At 42.8% G+C, this 19,280-nt stretch overlaps 2 protein-coding genes across 3 annotated transcripts in view; both read left to right on the forward strand.

Annotated features, from left to right (window-relative positions):
- LOC140224808 (uncharacterized) overlaps positions 1-6,198 on the forward strand; it is a 156,236-nt gene extending 150,038 nt beyond the window's left edge. Inside the window, exon 6 of the mRNA XM_072301500.1 lies at positions 5,985-6,198. Coding sequence (XP_072157601.1) covers positions 5,985-5,997 — 13 coding nt within the window. The 3' untranslated portion in view covers positions 5,998-6,198. The remainder of the gene's footprint in view (positions 1-5,984) is intronic.
- A 487-nt stretch (positions 6,199-6,685) lies between these two features.
- Positions 6,686-19,280, forward strand: part of LOC109033694 (uncharacterized) — an 80,983-nt gene continuing 68,388 nt past the window's right edge. For both annotated transcript variants that reach the window (XM_019046417.2, XM_019046440.2), the window contains exon 1: positions 6,686-6,937. The gene's annotated coding sequence lies outside the window, so the exon portion shown is untranslated. The remainder of the gene's footprint in view (positions 6,938-19,280) is intronic.

Raw genomic sequence — 19,280 nt, forward strand, 5'->3', positions numbered from 1 at the left:
TGCCGAAAAGTGCGCCTCTTCCGCAACTTTCAGGAAACCATTCTCGGTAACAACGCACCAAGGTTCAATTTTCAGCGGGTGAACTTGGCAAACGTTTTTTCACAGCTTGAAAATTTGCGCAGAAATTGGCAATCGTGGATATCATATCCGCGAGTGGAGAGTGATGAAACATTGATGGATGGGGCTTATAGCACGGGCATTGAGGCGTTCCGTAGACTTCTGGCCGCAAACCAAAACCAAAACGCATAAATCCATAATTCAGGGAGGACCATAATCTCGCCCATCGGGATCTTCAGTCTTTCAGCGGTTTCAGAGAATCGTTACAACCCTCCCACGCATATTTTTCGCGGTTAACGACCACCGTCTGGACATTAGAACGAATAGGCTGCCATGCTGCGATTCCTGTCCACCCTCCCCCTTCCCTCACTGAAAAAAAAGTATGGTAACATCTCCTACGAGTCTACTTGATTTTTTACACAGTGATACTATTTAGTGAAAATAACCAGCATTAGAGTAGTATTCACCACAACTTTGGTAATGCTTACCATGATATGGTAAATGCTACCATAGAGGCTAGTGTTGTTTACCATGCTCATATCACTGAGTCAGAGTATGGTGAAATCTACCATATTGTTCTCTCAGTGCTTAAAAATAAACCTCAACCGTGTTAAACTGTAGTATTTCCAGAGTTACTACACACGGGAAGAACCTTTAGATCTAAAGGAATCCCTAAAAACGGTCGGTTTCACGATCCCGTTTTGTCAGCCTTATCCTAATCTACTTTAAAAATGCGTTGAAATTGCTAGCTTTCCTGATCACCTATATCGACTGGAATGGCTTGGTTTTTTACCACCGTTTTGGAAATGTTATTGTATGCATTATCCTAAGCATGGCAAAATTAGCGGTAGGTTGATCACCTAGAAATCTGATATTTTACAGAAACTCAAGCCCACTATCAAATGAACTCATCAAATGCAAGATGGCGGAGATGCGTACTGGTTTTCGCGCAAGTCCGATATCAAAAGATGGCGGGCCTTCAAATGTTGACGAACTCCGCCATTTTGTAATTGATGCGTGCGGGACAATGGCTCATGGTTTTCTCATTCCTCTTTTTTTCTTCTTTTACTTTCCAGTGTGGTACCAGCCCAATCGCTAAAATTCTACGTTCTTTACGGCTTTTCGGTACGCCAAGAAAGTTTTCAAGTTGTTCCGTTATATTTAACGTAAAAAATTAGCGTTCGATAAAATTATTATCTTTTAAGAATCAAGGTATACCATGGTGCTATTAAAAATGAAGATTGTGCCAAGCATCTAAGTGACCCATTATGGCTTTGCATTGTGTTTCTCGACTTCAACAGTGACAAATCTGCATAATTCCGGCGGAATTCGTTAATCAAATTATCAATCGGACTAAGCTTTGAGCTTCGTAGTGCTTCCTGCTGTAGAATTATAATTCGTCGAGATTTGATTAGTGTTTTATTTTCATGGAAATCACTCAATCGAACTCCTCTTGCATCGCAGAATGGATTGTATTAATTGGTATTACGATGTCGCATGTCGCACATGCACAAGGACACCCTATGGTGTGAAAAACATCTCCTCTTGACAGGCTTCACCAGATCATGTAAAGTCGTTGTTGACGCGAATAGCGGTGTTGCAAGGACCCGACTGATTCATTGAAAGTTGGTTTTCATAAAAAGTATCTTTGCAATAATTTCATTATTAATCAGAACTTTTATATCCATCTAAAACGTTCATAATCCAACAACAAATCTAACCAAAGTTATGATCGTTTGTTGTAGATTGTAAATTAAAATACGCACAGCTTTGAGAGAAAGTTATTTGCAGTTTCAACTTGTCTGGTCCGGGATTTCATCTTGTTGGATTATAAAGGAACTGTACGCTTTCTATTCGCATGATAATACCGCTGCCGTTGCGGCTTCAACTTTTGACAGATTTTTTTCAAGTTTTTACCGTTTGACCATCAAGTGATGATCCAGCCTGCGCAACCGAGCGTGCTGGTCTGGTGTCATCGCCGTAGCTTGACGCGCCTTCAATTCCAGCCGGCGACAATATGGGCATCACCCGTGGTCGAATAGTTATCTCAAAAACGCCCTCCATAATTGCAGTCAAACATCATTAGTGGCTACAGTCCAGGAAAAACTTTTTATCTCTAATTATCAACATATTTTACTTCTATTAATTTATCGATTTTTTTTTAAAACCAACCAACACATTTTTTAAAAAAAATATCTATACATATCCTTCAATCAATTCAAATAAATTCACAGGAAACTAGGTGATAATTTGGTTCGTTCTGTTTCAAGAAAAATCATTTAGAAATGAATTTGATTCGAGATTGTGAAGCGTTGCAATAAGGATACTTACCATCCCTTAAATAATGGTGTTATCGAAAAGCGAATCGCGAATTATGACGCGAATTTTCCCAGTTTGGCGACGCCAGCCTTCGCAGCATGCTGGTGTCATCGTCACTGCATGACGCGCCTTCAATTCTAGCTGCCGGCAATTTGGGCATCACCCATGGTCGAATAGTTATCTCCCAAACGCCTTCCGTAATTAAAGTCAAATAGCGATGGCTACAGTCGAGAAAAGCCTTTGTATTTTCATTTTTGTCGCTACTCATGTTCTGCTATATATTATTTAGTTATTTATGTACTGAGTTTTGTTTGAATAAAAGTCACTGGCGCATTATAATTCAGGAATTCCCATCCATTCTTACGACCCTCGACCACCAAGCACGCCCCTTCTTTTCCACACGTAGGGTGTCTAGCATCAGGATTTGATGTTAATCAGAATTTAATCCCGATTTCATCAGGATTTGAGGAAAAAACGGTCGTAAAATCAGGATTTGAGAAAAGTCGGCCGTCCGATCGAGTTTTTTAAATCGAGCTATTTCTGTGAAGTTACATTCGCCTTGCGTGAAGTCAGGATTTGATCAGGATTTGGAAACATTATGAAATCAGGATTTAGCAGTCAAAAATCAGGAAAAATCAGGATTTCCCAAAATGGGGGAAATAACTAGACACTTTGCACGTGCACGTCTCTGGTCGTTCAGCAGAAATACGTCCAAATATCATAAATCTGGCCCTGCGTAGCACTGAAAAAAAAGTATCACAATCTCAGTATACTTCCAGCTGATTTTGGCGCCAACCATAAGAGTGGTTGTACTTGCTAGAACTGTAAAGGCACCAACCAGCGGTATAGTTAATCCAACTAAACTTATGCTGACTCTGAAGGCGCCAGCCAGAGGTATAGTTGATTCAACCAAACTTTCAGCTGACTAAACCATACTTCTGGCGTGTGCGATTATTCTAATGCAGGGTGTCTACAAGTCGCGGAAATAGTACTGATTTTTTAAGGGCGGTCCGGAAGTACTGAAAAAGTGCGGAAATTCCGGAAGAAGGTCCGTCCTCTTTTGTCGCAATTTAAGCGAGAAAGTACAATTTTTCGAATTTCGGCAAAATGAAGGTATTGAAATAGTACTGAATTTTTCTGTTAAGGAGGTACTGAATTTCTTGGGAATGTGCTGAAAAAGTACTGTAAAATTACTGATTTCTGACCAGCCTGTTTTAGTAGACACCCTGCTAATGTCTGGCGCCAAAATCAGCTAGAAGTTTAGTTGGGACTGTGGTGCTTTTTTTTTCCGTGCGTCATCTGAGTCGGGCTGAACGTCTGAAAACCGGGCGAAGTCGGTGCAAGCTCATCTGGTTACCGCGGCGCGGCGACTCGCCGGATGGAATAGGTAGCTCCAATCCGGATGGAAGTTGGACTTGGAGTGGCGTCAGACATGGCGGCAGGAGGCGGAACGCTGGACGGTCATCTCGGGACTGGATCTCGGTTGTGGTTTCGTGTCTGGGTCAAGTACGACCGACTCGACTCCCCGACAAACGCGACCGAGAGCCGCTTCAGCTTATCCCTGTGTAGTTGTTGTCCTCTGTTCCGGCTCGCCCCGCCAGGCCGCCACACCACTTTCTTTTCCTAGTTATTGTTCTCTGCCCGCCGCCGCGCCGCACGGCATTGTTGCACATGAGAATGAGCCCGTTTTATTAAGATGTCCGACCCCCCCTCCTTAATCTGCCGGGCAGTGGGGCAGGTGTTTTGGATGGACGGTCGAATGATGCGTTTGACTGTTTGTTGGAGCTTTAGCGCTTGGGCTCAAGGACCAGGAATAACCAGGATTCGTCACACGGAGAAAAAAAACTTCGTGCGTGGGAGGCGAAGTTGAGGTCATATGGATCTCTGAAGTTTTCTGATCACGAATCTAAAAACTTGAGGTCGAGCTGCCGCAGTTTGGGTTAGACATCTGAAGTACTTCGATATGTACCGAAGGGTTCGGGTTACATATCTGAAGTACTCCGGTACATACCGAAGTGCCTCGATGTCTGACCCGAACTTCGGCAGCTCGACCTTAAGTTTTCGGATGCGTAATCAGAAAACTTCAGAGATCCATATGACCCCAACTTCAGGTCCCATGCGCGAAGTTTTTTTTCTCCGTGTAGAGGCAGGTTGAAGTCAAAAAGTACCCCCTGTCAAATTGAGCTTTAATGAGTGACAATGCTAAAAAATTCCAATGAAAGTAATACATTTGATCTCTAATGAGTATCAGAAACTGGCAATATTGACAGGTATTTGATTCGGGTTATAAAAAGCTGTCCTGGACCTATTGACTATCATAATGGCCCGCAGCTTTTGCCCTCCGAATGGGAGCTTTCGACGCCTGTGCGGCGATCGCGGACGAGGATCTGACCCCGGCGACCGGGCACATTATGTTCCGTTCAACAATACGTTCCTTTCTTCTCGTCCATCGCTCGTCGAGATGACCGGGCTCTCATCGAAAGTGAAGCCGCGGCGGCGTGGCGCTCCGTTTTTGCCGGGGCACGCGCCGCCCGGCCACGGCCGCGGCCGTTTAATCGGTGTCGCTTTTTATTCGGTTGTAAAAAGCGAGTGTATCCCCTCGTAACGACTTGATTCACTCGGCCGCATGTAAATGAGCCGACCGACCGACCGCCGTAAACGCCGCCGTCCACGACGTAACCCGACCCGGGGCTCGGTGGAAATCGGGAGTGAGTTCTCTGCGGTTTTGATGGTCGTCGTTAACCGGTGGGTTTTTTCTTCGAATTAAGCTCTACTTGAGCTCCGTGTCGGTAATTGTTTACTTAGTCAGGAGTATCGCGTACGGTTAACGTTTCGATCATGCTGTGGTTGTACTTAGTTTGGAAAAATTGTAAAAATAAGTGACTCACACACAGGAAAACAGGTTTACCACAGTCAGGGAATATCGGGAAAACTGGGAAATGTCAGGAAAAATTTTGAAAGTGTCAGGGCAAAATCCTCAAAATACATATTCATTTGCTTTCTAGAATAGGTTTGACGTTTCGAACAACAAATTTTGCCTGAAATCTATTTCAAATTAAGTCTTTTTAACGATCTAGCATATCTTCCATTGTGAGGAAATTCACCAAAATTCGTCAAAGAAATTGGACGTATTATGCTAAAAGGAATGATGTTGCGCGCAAGCCCAATGTATATAGTTCCATTTAGCATAAATACGTCCAATTAGGGAAATTTCGGAATTTTATTTTCTAAATTCTGTGGCAATCCTGAGATAATAGATTTTAGGTGTGTTCCATTTGAACCACTAATTAGTTTAATAAAGCCATAGATTTCTTTCCGTGCAAGCAATTTAAAGAGGAAGAAAAATTTTGGCTGGAAATTTTTAGCCCCCCCCCTCCCCGATAAGTACGGGAAATCGATGCTTACGTATCCTAACTTAGCGTCCTACCGGTCAAATCACTCCCACGACCCGGCAGAAGGGTCGGCAGGCGAGGGTGCCACATAATTTGGGGGGGGGGGGGCATATCTTCGGTAGAGGAATCGGTACTCCTGTCTCAATCACTCTTATTTCGATCAAGAAAACTTGTCATTTCTCCATGTCACTCATAATTGATTTCTGTTTGTTTCAGATTCGCGAAGTGATGGCGGGTGTACCCAGCAACATCCAAGTCGTAAGTAGCGCTTCGGAGAGTGAATACGAGAGTGTGGACTTTAACGCTTGCCACAAGAGTAACTCGGCCAGCCTCCTCGACCTCGTCGACTCGGAGCTGGCCCGCCGCTTCTCCGCCGCCGCCGACTCGGAAAACCCCTACGAGACCCTCAACAACAAACCCGCCAGCCGGAAAACCTCCGAGTCCCTCAGCCGCAAGTCCTCCGAGTCCCTCAGCCGCAAATCCTCGGAATCCCTCAACAACAAACCCGCGATCCTCGACGACTGCTCGCTCATCAAGAAACCGGTCGACACCAACGCCAACGAGGACTTCCTCAACGGCGAGCGCTACAGCAACGGCCTCTCGCAGAAGAGCATCGACACGGAGCAGAACGAGATCAACAAGTTGCGCTCCGCCTCGCTAGATGGCGTTTATGACACCATCCGCGTCGAGAACTCGCACCCTAACGGTCACGATGACCACGAGCGCGATTCCCACTCCGAGGATGAATCCTCCCATATTTATGAGAACGTCACGTTCAGCGATAGGCCCGAGGACGAACAAACCGAGTCATTAGGGGAACCCGTCGTGGAACCCATCGTGGAACCCATCGTGGAACCCGTCGCGGAACCCGTCCCGCAGTTCCCCGGACTCCGTCGACCGTCAGCGAGTTGACGTTCGAGACGTGGACGACGGTTGACGACTGCGCCAAGGAGGCGGAGGCTGCCGAGGCGGACGAGGCTGACGAGGGTGTGGGTGACGTCATCGATGACGCAATAGATGACGTCATCGATGCCCCCGTGTCGGACGCGGACACGGCCCCCGAGGCGGACTCCGAGTTCGCCGGCTCCGACGTCACGGACAGGACCAGCGTTTTGCATGACGATGTTTTTGTTGATGATTCGGCGTCGCAAACTACTAACGAGAACGATGTGAGTGTGTTTTTTGCTACTAACTTTAGAACTGTATGTATTTCTGCCAAACGGAACTATGTGCATTAAGACATGAGCCCTGAGACCCATAAGTATATATGCATAGCAGGGCTCACGTCATAATGCACATAGTTCCATTTGGTAGAAATACGTCCAACTGGGGTGCGTTCGTGCGATGGTTTCGATGAATGGTGGTTTCGATAGTTTACCTCATTTTAGAATTTGAAAGTCACTGCATTCCACCCGGCTTTTTTTTTTTTTTTTGAGTGACATGAGTTCATTGGCGATTTTGCAAGTTGGCAACACTGCGTTTAGTTCATTAAAATCCAGTAACAATATCGATTTTAGGTAAAACAAGCTGCCTCACTAGAAGTCGATTTTTTAATATACATTTAAATGTACAAAAATAGTGTTGCCAAGTATCAAGAATCGCCACTGGATGAACTTGAAGTAAGAACAACGTAAATGTTAGTTCATATTCTCCAACCATCGCACAAATGCACTTCCAATTCTTGTATTTTACCATAATAGTTAAAAGTAGATGCAGTCATTTGTATCGCAAAATACCACTGATGTTTCAAATTATCAATTTTGCTGTGATCATAATGCTAAATGTCGAGTTGCGTGAAGTTTGGTGCTACTGAAAACCTAAAACAGTCTCGTGAGCTAAAATCGCCTTCAAAATAATACATATGCAACCCTGTGACAGCCTTGTAAGTGTAAACCGAGCTTTCCCTTTAGCTGCATCTACTTTTACGCTCTTTAGTTTTTGTTTTATTAACGTTACTCTAACCGAGTTTAGGCCGAGGGAACCACCCGACATCAACGACGAAACGTACGGAAAAAGAGGCTGAAAGTTTTGGTCCCAGATAAATGTGTCAATTTAAAACTTGGAATTGACCCTTATTTTTCCGCACCAAACATATTTTTTTTTCAACATCAAATGTTTGACATGAGGAAACGTGCGTTTGCCTCTCAACAATTCCAAGCTTAAAATTTTTCTCACGATGTGACTGCAGTGGCGTGGCGTGCTTTGCAACGTATCGATTGATTTGTCATCTAAACCTATGAAAAATAATCTGTAAACGGAGTGTTCGCACCGAACACCTTAATAATCGATTCTTTACTATAGCTTCAAATGAGAGAAATATCAATAATCGATCATTTACGCCTCGTCACTAGATATGAGTCGGTTCCTTTCTGCCTGAGCTCGGTACTAGCAAAGACGGAGGGGAAGTGTGCGTTTTTGTTTTTAACATGGTCCAAAATAGAATGGAGAAGAAAAATACAAGTAAAAGAGAAAAATTCCAAAGAAGTACCTTCACCTTCCCGTCTGAATCTTTGAAATGTTGTGTGTATTCTTGACAAACCAGATAGTGTGTTTAATACTGAACCACAAATCTTAACATAGGTATCGCTTGAACAATCAAACAGGATGGCAAAATTTCTTAGTTTTTAAAATCGTGAAATTTCCCGTTAATTATTTCCAAACTGCATGAAGGTCCATTATTGTTCAATAAATTTTCCGTTGGATCTCTAGAAAAAGGGGCACCTTCTTTAGCTTATACACGGAAGTTACTAAAAAGCAGAACCTCCACAATTTTGTTCATGTTTTCCGAGATTCGTCTTTTAAACTATTTGATGATGTCACCGCCGAGCCCAACCATCGGACCGTATCGGAGCCCATTGGACGTATTTAAATCAAAAGGACCTATATCCAACGTGACATGGGCCGTGTAATGCATGTATTTTTCTAATTCTCACGGCTCATGTCTTTTTGGATACAGTTCCTTTTGACTAGAAAGCGTCCTATCCATCTCAAGCCGTCGTTTCGTACCCGATGGAAGATTGAAGACGGCTTGGATTTCTTTGGCCAGGTGCCAACTTGCGTCGCGTCTATAGGCAGCTCTTTTTGAGTCGGAGCATGTCATAATTACATCATTCACCGCCAATGCACAGTGATGGAAACCTCTTGTCATGGCGCTTCATGGAGGCCTGATTCGATTAGTCGAAACGGTTATTAATCAAACCGCCTTCTCAGGGTCCTCCACCCCTCCTCTTCAAAAAAAAACCAAATATAACTGAAAAAATGAGTTACCAACACGGAAATAACAACATAACACTTTAGGTAGCACCGATTACAGGCTGTAGGGCTGGACCCTAAAGCTGTAAGGCTCAGAATTACTGTCTGTAGGTAGCGCTATTTTACCGAAAGTCTTAGGGCTCAGCGCTGAGTTGTTTTTTTCCGTGCATGGGTGCTATACATTTTCAGATCTGTAAAAGGCCGGTAAGATATATGATCATACTTTCGTTTCCTAGACGGAAGAGCGTGACCATCGCGGCAACGCGCCGCCCCCCCCCCCCCCCCCCCGCCCCTACGAATGAGTGGTGTAATCTATGAACGATCCCCTACATTTTATTTGGTTTGTCAAGCGGGTTTCGTTCTTGTTTTTTTTTAAAAAATTGTTTTCAGTGTTAGATCGTTTGTGTGGCTCATACTTACTTCAACAAGTTGTTAATTACTTATTAATCTTTGTTTGGCACTTTCGTTCCGCTCGTTTTTGGGTGTTTGCCTCTTGCTCGTTCGAGTGCAGCTTTTTAACTGAATACTTACCCATGAGTGGTGTGTCACTCACACTTTGCTTTTTTTTCTCGTTGAAAGTTCAAGTATATAGGAAATCAGTAATAAGCACATCGGATTGATCTTCCTTTTTCTCTCCACTACGACTTGAAGAAGGAGCCTCGGTTCACACGATCGAATTCTCTTTTTTAAATTTATTATTTTTTTCGTCTAATGGGTCCATCCGGAGCAATCCGTCAAGCGCCCCGACAGAATTTTCGCACGGATGGACGACCGGACCGACGCCGTACGTCTCGCAGAGAAATCCGAGTCGCGACATTTCGGAATTTTTTGGCAGCGTTTTCGCGAGCGTCCAGCGGGGACCCGCTCCACTCAACGGCCGCGCTTATTTTAGAAAGCGAGAGATGTCGCAATAATTACCACGCTCCTCACCTCCCCAGCCCGCCTCGCAAAAACCGCGTATCTACGCGCGATTCAACGCCACAGTTACGCGGTTATGTTTTACACGAGTTTAATCTCTGCGCAAAAAAGCTCGAATTTTGTCAAACGAGCTCGGTTTTTTCAAAACGAGCGGGGCGGTCGAGTTATGCAGTGAAACTGTGACGAGCGTCGACGCGACGGCTTTCTCTCTCTCCGCAGAAATTTCGGTTTCTAATCAGAAGGAAAAGGCTCGGTATGGCGATCCGCGGCCTGGTGGTTGTTTATTCGGGCGATGACCGACCGAACGACGACGAGAGGTTGAAAAAAAATGCGAAGTTCTGCGGTAAGTTGCTGTTTGGCGACTTTCGTTTATGGGCAAACGAGAGTGAAGGTGTATTTCATCCGTAGAGTGGTCATCTCCTCATGATTTGTTGGCGGCCTGCTTTCAGAAGACAAATCGTCTACGTTTTGCAATTAGGAGCTACAAGTTTTGGCTCTCGTAAAGCACCTATTTACTTAGAAAAAGTAACAGTATGTATGTTGTTTCTAAAGTGAGCTCGGAATGGGAGTTCCTATTTTGCAAACGTAACAGAATTGAGATTTTCGATGCAGTAGCGTTTTGCAACTAATGAATTGGCAACACTGTCTTTCCTCTATTTGCATATATTTAAAATATCGATCTTAGGTGAGGCGTGAGGCAAGCTGCTATATCAAGAATCATTTTTTACACACAATTCAATGGAGGAATAACAGTGTTGCCAACTTTCAAGAATCGCCATTGCCTCAACGAGTTTACTGCTGTGATTAGAAAGAATGCAGTGTGAGCATTTGAACGTTATTATACATTTCGCCTGATGAAACATGTATGTTTGACTAAAGGTTTGAATATTTTCCCCTCCAATTTTCAGAAACTGAAGTTTGCGAAGTTGTCTTGTGGAAGAAAGTTGGAAGAAAAATATGCAAAAGTTTCCTTAAAAAATCCGGTTTTTACAAAAAGAAATTTAGCAAAATCTGAAAGTTCAAACGGTATTCTTACAGGCAGCGGACCGATTACTGAAATCGATAGAAAAAACTTTAGACAAAGAAGACAACGGGAAAATGTAGCGATCCTACTGGTTGGAACGGATGCCAGGTGGGTTTTTTATATTAAGGGCGGAAATAAATGGACTAACTATGAGGTCTCTTGAGGGTGGCCGTTAGTTAGTCTAATACTTAACTCCTTCATCAATTGCAACCACCTCCCTCCACCAATATAGGATTACTCTAGTTTCCTGTTGTCTTCCTTGTCTATTGCTTCGTCTATCAATTTCAATAATCAGCTAACAATTACAGTTCTTAAGCCCGGAGTTTTTTTTTTATTTTTATACCTAAGTGTGAGAAATCTTCACCACGGGGCCCCTGAATTTTTTTTTCTCGGACCATGTGGCAGTATGGCGTCCAAGTTTTAAAGTGCTCGTGAAGTCATTTTCAATTAACGATTATTGTTCCAAACAGTGTCATATAGTCTCAGTTTTCTGTCGCCCCAGAAAACAAAACAAACAAAGTCGCACCTTGCTTGTTAGTCAACAAGTCAAAATTAGCCGTGTTACGTTTATTTGACGAGGCATTTCGTCGTACGAGGAAATCAAGATGTTTATTGATACTTTCGAGACGTAACTCGGAGTTTTTTTTATCGCGCTGAGAGAAGAAATGAAAGGAGAACGACCGCAGAGTTGTCGAAATTTTTACTTTCCCCGAGATTTTCAATTAAGTGCTCGTTTGTTTTCGAACAGCGTGTAAAGGTCACCACGCTGTTTGACATTAGTAATATTCTGATCCCATATTGAAGATAACTCGACTCAATTAGACAAATTAGAGACAATTTAGGTAATTTAGAGTTGATTAGAGTCATTTAGCGCCAACTATGAGTCAAATGTGACGCGAAGGTAAATCCAAACCTGGCTTCATCTTATCTTTAATGTGGGCGTGGGGTCATAACATCATTTTTTAGTGTGTAGTGAGAAAAAAAATCCTCGAATCTTTCATGTATTTTTCTAAAATATTCGTGTGATGTAATCCGCCAAAAGGACCTTGCAGAAAGAAACATTTTTTGAAAATGGATGTTTTTTTTAAAAACTCGAGGTTTCGATGCGTGATGTAAGCCGCGAAGGTTTTGAAAAAAAAACCGATGATTGACGATCAGTAGTGTTTCGAAGATCATTTTTAGAACGCTTTAAAAAGTAAAATATCCTGAAAATGTCGAAATTTTTTACGTAAAGTTTGAAATAATTTTTGTAAATAAAAATTTTAAATTTTGAAATAAAATTGCTTGAAAATTTACTAATGGACCAATTTACTTTCTATAGACTTTTCCAATTATTCTATCGGAAAACTTTTAACAAGCAGGACCTAAGAGAACTAGGAAAGCAGGAATGCCCTGAAAATTCAATAACTTTATTTTGACGAGAAAAATCATGAAAAACGAGAGGACTTTAGGTAAAACTCGTAAAAAACACAGGGTGCATCACTTTTTTACAGAGTCACCTGTCGAAAATTTTAACTGATGAGAAAGAAAATATTCAGTAATTACGAAACGAAAATTTAAGGAAAACCCAGAAATTCAGGAATTTTAAAAATCCCATCAGGACTCCTATTTGTATGAGGACTTGGCGGTTTCATCTTTTTTAGGCTTCTTTAGGCAATTTTAAATTCTTGTCGCTGAATGCGTCTTAGGTGCGTTTGTGAAGCTCGGCATTTTGAGAGTGTCTCTGGAAGGTTGAAACGACCGATAAAATTCCTCAAATCTCGCAGGGAAACGCCATTAGTTCACATTTTTTGATCGACGAAAACATGGGACACATTTTAGAGAGTCAACGGGTCCGGCAACAGCAAACAGCATTTGTCGGAACTGGGAACCAGATAAGTGTTCCACGGAGGAAGACACGTCGTTAAAAGTCCATTATACAGATGTTCCCAGCCACGATAGCTGACCCTCGAGTTTTGACAGGTTGCTCCCCGAAATTCTGGCCGGTACTCTCCTCTGTCAAACTCTGGAAGGAATAAGTATTGGTTTGACCTCATCTTGACCACAAACTAAGCTTGATCGGAGGCACACTGAAAAAAAATTCTCGGCGTTTTTACCAAGGTCCGTTGGTACCTTTACCGTCTCATTTTTTTACCAATTATTGGTAATTTTACCAAGACAGACTGGTAAGCTTACCTAAAAACTGGTATTTTTACTGTTTTTCTCAGGTAAGAATACCACTTTTATTGGTAATCAATTCCCGGTAACTTTGCCATTTTATCTCGGTAAATTCTACCACAGTCGATAAAAAATATTGGCGTTTTCACCAAGGTCCAGTAAAATTACCTAGAAAGTCAATAATTTTACCGAGAATTCCATAAATGGTAATTTTACCAAGAAAAAACTGGGATCAAATAGAACCCCGAATTTCTTGGTAATTTTACCTTTTCTTAGTAAATTACACCGAGATTTTTTTTTCATGTGCGGTGGGTCACTCGGGGCAACGCCAATATCGTAATCTCCTAAATTAACTCGTAAATTTTCCCAGTGTCTCATTCTTTAACGAAATTCATAATTTTACCGTGAAAAGGGAATCCACTGATGGTTATAGGACATTTCGTCAACGATTTTTTGTCCGCGCACCTGTTTTTTCCAGTAATTTACGTTCCACGCGTTTTTTCGGCACGGGAGTTTTGGTCCACGTGCCAGTTGAGACCCAAGTTAATTGGCCCACATGTAAATACAAACGGACAATTGCTCACGACATTTATGGATGAAATGTATAATACCTTGGAAGAATGAGGGTTTGCTTGGTTTTTCGTTTTGTCTGTTTGGTCCAACGGAGAATAATATGTAGTTGAGAGTTTTGGTAAAAATGGGGGAGCGTCAATTCCATGAGACAAAATTCACTAAAACTCTCTACACCTCTTTGGTGTAACAGGACTTAATTATCTTTCAAGAAATTCTCACCTTGTCATACCTGAACCGGATAAACCTCTATATTTGCCTCAGCTAAAGGCTCTTAGATTTTTCCTGTGTACGATAAGTATCTTGATTTATTTTGCGAGGAAAGATCTGTACTTTTATAGGATGCCTGTCATTCTTAATAAGTTCAATTTCGTATAATACTGTGTCAACACCTCTGTTGTGAAATAGTTGCTTCAGGCGCCGCCGCACGGCGGGCGGGGCGGGCGGCCACGCGAAACGCGCATTGGCGCCTACAAACCTAAGTGGATACTTCAAGCAGTGTGCAATACGTGAAGTATCCACTTAGGTTTTTAGGCGCTTGTGAGCCTCTCGCGCTGGCAGCACGCCGCTCCGCTCTGTTAGACTTTAATATTTATACTCGCATAGTCAGCGTTTTTTAACTCATGATTTTGAAATGTTTGCACACTCTGCATTGATAATTCTCATTTAAATCGATGGAGGAAAAATATATATCAATTTATCAAAGGAGATTAATAATATAATGTGTGTTTTTTAAATATTGGTTGTTCCGTGTCAAATTTAATGATTTCCAAAGCACTTTAATTTTTTCTTTTATATTTTGTGCTTTTATTGTGCTACAGTGAGGTGTACGCGCAACCAAACGCTCAAAATTTGACGTATTTGACTCTAAAAGATCGATGTACAAATGAGTTAAAACTTAAGATTGCGTGCTTCTTGGTTTTTTTTTCCCTCTGTTATTCATTTTTGCAGTTTCTGTCCAAACTGCCCAAGATTCTTCTGGTCAAAGTTGAATTTGCGAGGGGAACTTTGGCAACATTGACATGTAGTTGCGTTCTTTCGTGAGGGGGGCGTCGAATTCTTTCAGGGAAAAACTTCTCCACGATCCTTTTCACAGTTCCTCGTTGCTTTTTCAAATTATTACCAAAAATCCCTCAGAGCCAATGACGGATCCGAAGCAAATTGGCAACAGTCGTTTTCCTCCTTTTAAACCTATGAAAACATATCGATTCTTGGAGGGACCAGGTGCTCCGACAAGAATCGATTACTTAACATAGATTTTAAATGATGGGAATCGCTGGAGGGAAAAAAAAAACACTTTGGATCTAGAGCCCAGACTCTTGAAAACATTAACAAGAAAAAATACTCTTGATTCAATCGGATTTTTGTTTGAATCAAAACGAAATCCGCTTAAATTGAGAGGCTTGGTTCTTGATTTAAGCTAGATTTTGAACGAATCAAGAGTACTTTTTCTTGTCGATGTTTTTAAGTGTCTGGACTCTAGATCCAATGTGGTTTTTTTTCCAGTGATCCGACGTTGCCACATTTCTAGATCCGCCTCTACTCAGAGCTCGGACGAGAGTCAAGACAGAAAAACCGCGGGTATCTTTCGCACCGTGCTAATTATTCCCGCGAATTCCACTCCGATCGGCCGATACGCCGTTTCGCTCCCGCGATAGAATCAAAAACAAACAGCGACCATGTCGATCCCGGAGATCGCGTGAGCGACCGGTGAAAGTAACCGATGTCGGCATTTTTGATCAGCGCATATCACCGCGCCGATCCAAAACCCTCGCCGTGCGCCCCGGCCTCGCACGGGAGTTAAGCGGTTCTTCCTCAGTGGTGCGAATCGCGAAAACTGGCGCGTGCCTCCTAGAAAGATGGCGGGCTCGATACGCCGCCCCCCCTCCCCCCGAATCCCGGGAAAGAAAATGAAAGGGGAAAAAATCCGTGGGCCTCGCAATTATCATCGTCGGCGGCCGAAAAACAAAGGCGGCGGGAGATTTACGAACAGCCGCGGCCCGACCGGTGATTCGGGGCCCCGCGTCCACCGGCGTTTACGGCTTTAGAAATTTGGATATCGGTGTCAGATAGTGCTGAAAAATCGGCAATATTCGACGATTTGGGCTACATTTTGCGATTCGGAACTATAATTTCTAGCTTAGTTTAGAAACAGCGCATGTACCATTAGTTCCCTCCATGCACATAAGTGTTTTTATAGATGAGCCAGATATTATAGTTCCGAATTTCAAAATGTAGTTCATTTGATCTATGTAATTTTATCGCAATTTAATGGCACAATCTGGCAACCGCGGTCGGAGTCCGGGCGAAATGCAGTCGGAGAAACTTGCATTTCGAGGACGACCCGGAATTCGCCCGGGCTTCAACGTCAACTCGCGTGACGGATCCACGGATGTTTCTTTTGATATATGTCTTAAATTTGGACGGATTTATGCCAAAAGAAACTATGTGCGTAGGTTTATGTACTACGTATAGTTCCTTTTACCATAAACGTCCGTTTGACTTCAGACGGATCGTAGCTAGAACAGAAAACGGATGGTGCGGAACCGAGTTTTGTAATATCGGCGGTCTTTATAGGCGGCTCTAGATGTTTTATCTCGGTTTTTAGTCCAAGTTATTGAAAGTGATCGACGAAGCGATAGACCTAGAGGATGAACAGAAAATGGAACGATCCCAATGGTGGAAGCGGTCGACTGCAATGAACGAATGAAGTAAGCAATAGACTAACTAACGGCAACCCACGAGAAACCCTACAGTTAGTCAATCATTTTTCCGCTCAGGTTTCAACAACCACCCGCTCTAACCCAGAGGATCGCCAAATTGTCCCATCGTCTTCTTTGTCTAAAGCCTAGTCTATGAATTTCAGTAATCACCCCGCTGTGCCCATGGCTAACGTCCAGTGCGATCGGACGGCCCGGCCAGTACGGCCACATCAAGCCGCCCATTTTCTTTGCCTTGCGTTCAAGTCTCCAGGAATTACGACTTCCAGGTGAAGCACGGGGAGCGGGAGCCTGCAGACATTATGTAGGCGCCGTTTCTCTGTATGTGCTCGCTTTAAAGCGACTCCCTCCCCCCCTCCCCTTAAAACCTATGTGGGCTGATTATTGAAACTGATAGACAAAGCTATAGACAAAGAGGGTAAACAGAAAATGAAGCGATCCTATCGGTGAAAGTAGGTGGTTGCAATGAACAAATGAGGTATCAGAGTAATAGAGTTACCAACGGCAACGAGGAATCCTACAGTTAGTCCATCATTTTCCCCTTACGCTACACCAACCGCCCGTTTGAACCAATAGGATCGCGTCCGATACTTCCCATTTCCTCTTTGTTTAAGCTAACTGTAGGCGTTTTTTAAGAATTTCCGATTCGATTACCGGTCTTAGGTGCTCTGGCGTCATGTCACTGACTGGTCACTGACTCATTCAGGAACTCTGTTATTATACAGTGCAACAACTGACAAGTCCCGTGCTTCTTTAAAGAAGTTAGAAAAGCGAAAGTGTCTTCAAATTTTGAACATGCAACACGCACATCATTGGAACACGAATAGTTGCACGAAGGCGCTACAGTACAGTCAACTCAATGAACTCGTTGTAAAACGGAAGTGCCTCCAATTTTTGAATATGCATCAATACGCACATAAAGATACTGAAAATATAAGCCAAATTGAGGAAAAAATTCGTAATTTTTTATTAAATCCTTTCAAGATGTATAAAAAAAATCAAGTTGTAAAATGTACTTACGTATACCCAGAAAATATTTCGATAATTTTTAGTTTCGTACAAATTATTGCTAACACTTCGCAAGAAGTCCATCAGACGGGAAACTTCTCTGTCGTGATAGCGAAGAGAGCAGTAAATACATGCTGAGATGAACCTCAAGACCCATAAAAGCAAATGCTAACCATGGCTCGTGCAGAAATGCATTTACTGGTCTCTTCGTTATCTTGGCAGACTTACCCTAACCTAAACACCTGCCACTCGTAGCAGTGGCGTGGCGTGAATAATCGATTATCGATATCTCGCCATTTGAAACTATGGTAAAGAATCGATTACTAAGGTGTTCGCTGCGAACATCCTTATAATCGATCTTTTTTCATAGGTTTAAATGGCATAACAATCGATATATCGCAATTCACGCCACGCCACTGACTCGTAGCCCCCAATTACCCACCACCCAGGGCTCACCCGATCACTCTTGCCTCGTCTTCAGTTGTGGCTCGGGTAATGGTAAATGGTCTGATGGTAATGGTCCCGGATGGACCGTCCCTCGTGGAAGTGGGGGGGGGGGATGTAATTGGGTCAAGTACGCGGCCGCTCGCTTTTACTTTCTTGTATCCGATGGGCTCCAGCGATGCTGTAACGCCGCCGGCCGCGGCCAATGATCGCCCAGAACTTGAGGAGGAGGATGAAAATAAGAACGAGAGGAGACGGAGAGGTGCGTGCGAATCGGATGCCCATTGCGCGCGCGCATCGCCGGCTTATTCTATCCGCCCGCCTTGTCAGATTGTGCGGATATAACACGGATTGCATTTTGCAAAAAGGAACCACTAGCATTGCAACGTTGCTAAGATTGTGCAACTTCTTTTGTCTTGGAGGAAAAACCCGATTATCCATTTATAGTTTCTATTTTACTCGCTAAAAACTGTGAATTTAAGACAAAAATTACCATTTAAATTTCATAGTTTTTCACGATTTCCGCAATTTTATTACAAAGGATGAAGTTGCACAATCTTAGCATCATTGCAATGCTAGTGGTTCCTTTTTGCAAAATGCAATCCACATGAATATTGTCAACGTTCGCGATTAGCCAATTTGATGGTCACATCATTTTTTTACAATAGTTGAGATCAAATGGAGTAACCTGTCATTGAAAAGTGAGGAAAAAGCTCAGAAAGTGAGAAAACTTTACTCAAGTCGTCGTTTCCTTCACGAAAGAACGTAAATTTATTTCTATGTTGTTAAATTTCCCTTTGCAAATTGCATTTTTACAGGGAAAATCTTGGGCGTTTTTTCCGGAAATTTCTGAGATTTTCCCTTTGGTCTTACGCACAAACAGTAAAATTTTGGACTATAATCGCATAAGTTCATTTTTGTAAGGAAAAAAATGGAATGGTTTTTAGCCAATTTTGAAAGCTTGGAACGGAGTAACGTTTCTTTGCGCGGGGAACGACTGGATGTAAAAGATTTGGAAATTTGCCGCGTGTCCTTGAAAATCGTGCTCTACCGAAAATCTGTTAAGGTTGTCTGAATTTTCATGCACTCTATTGACAAATCCCGAGCTTTATGTATTATGTACAACAATCTCACAAGATCGTCGCAATTTAGTGTCTTTAGTGAAGTCATAAATCTCAGGATTTAATAGTATAAAACTGAAGAATTTTTTAGGGTAATTTAATTGGTAAAAAGGTCCCCTGCCCTTCAACTCCGCCCATGCGCATGAGATTAGGAGTGAATTTTAGGTTTTGCCAAAGCGCGCTCATAGTGATTTTCAAGCGATTTCTCGTCGGTTAAACTCTTCGCTCAGCTCGAGCAACAGTTTGCAAGGAGCCCCATTTCCACTTCCACCGGCCAATCATTGCGCCGGGAATGCTC

The sequence above is a fragment of the Bemisia tabaci genome, chromosome 6 (genome assembly GCF_918797505.1).
Source record: "Bemisia tabaci chromosome 6, PGI_BMITA_v3".
In the NCBI taxonomy this organism is placed as follows: domain Eukaryota; kingdom Metazoa; phylum Arthropoda; class Insecta; order Hemiptera; family Aleyrodidae; genus Bemisia; species Bemisia tabaci.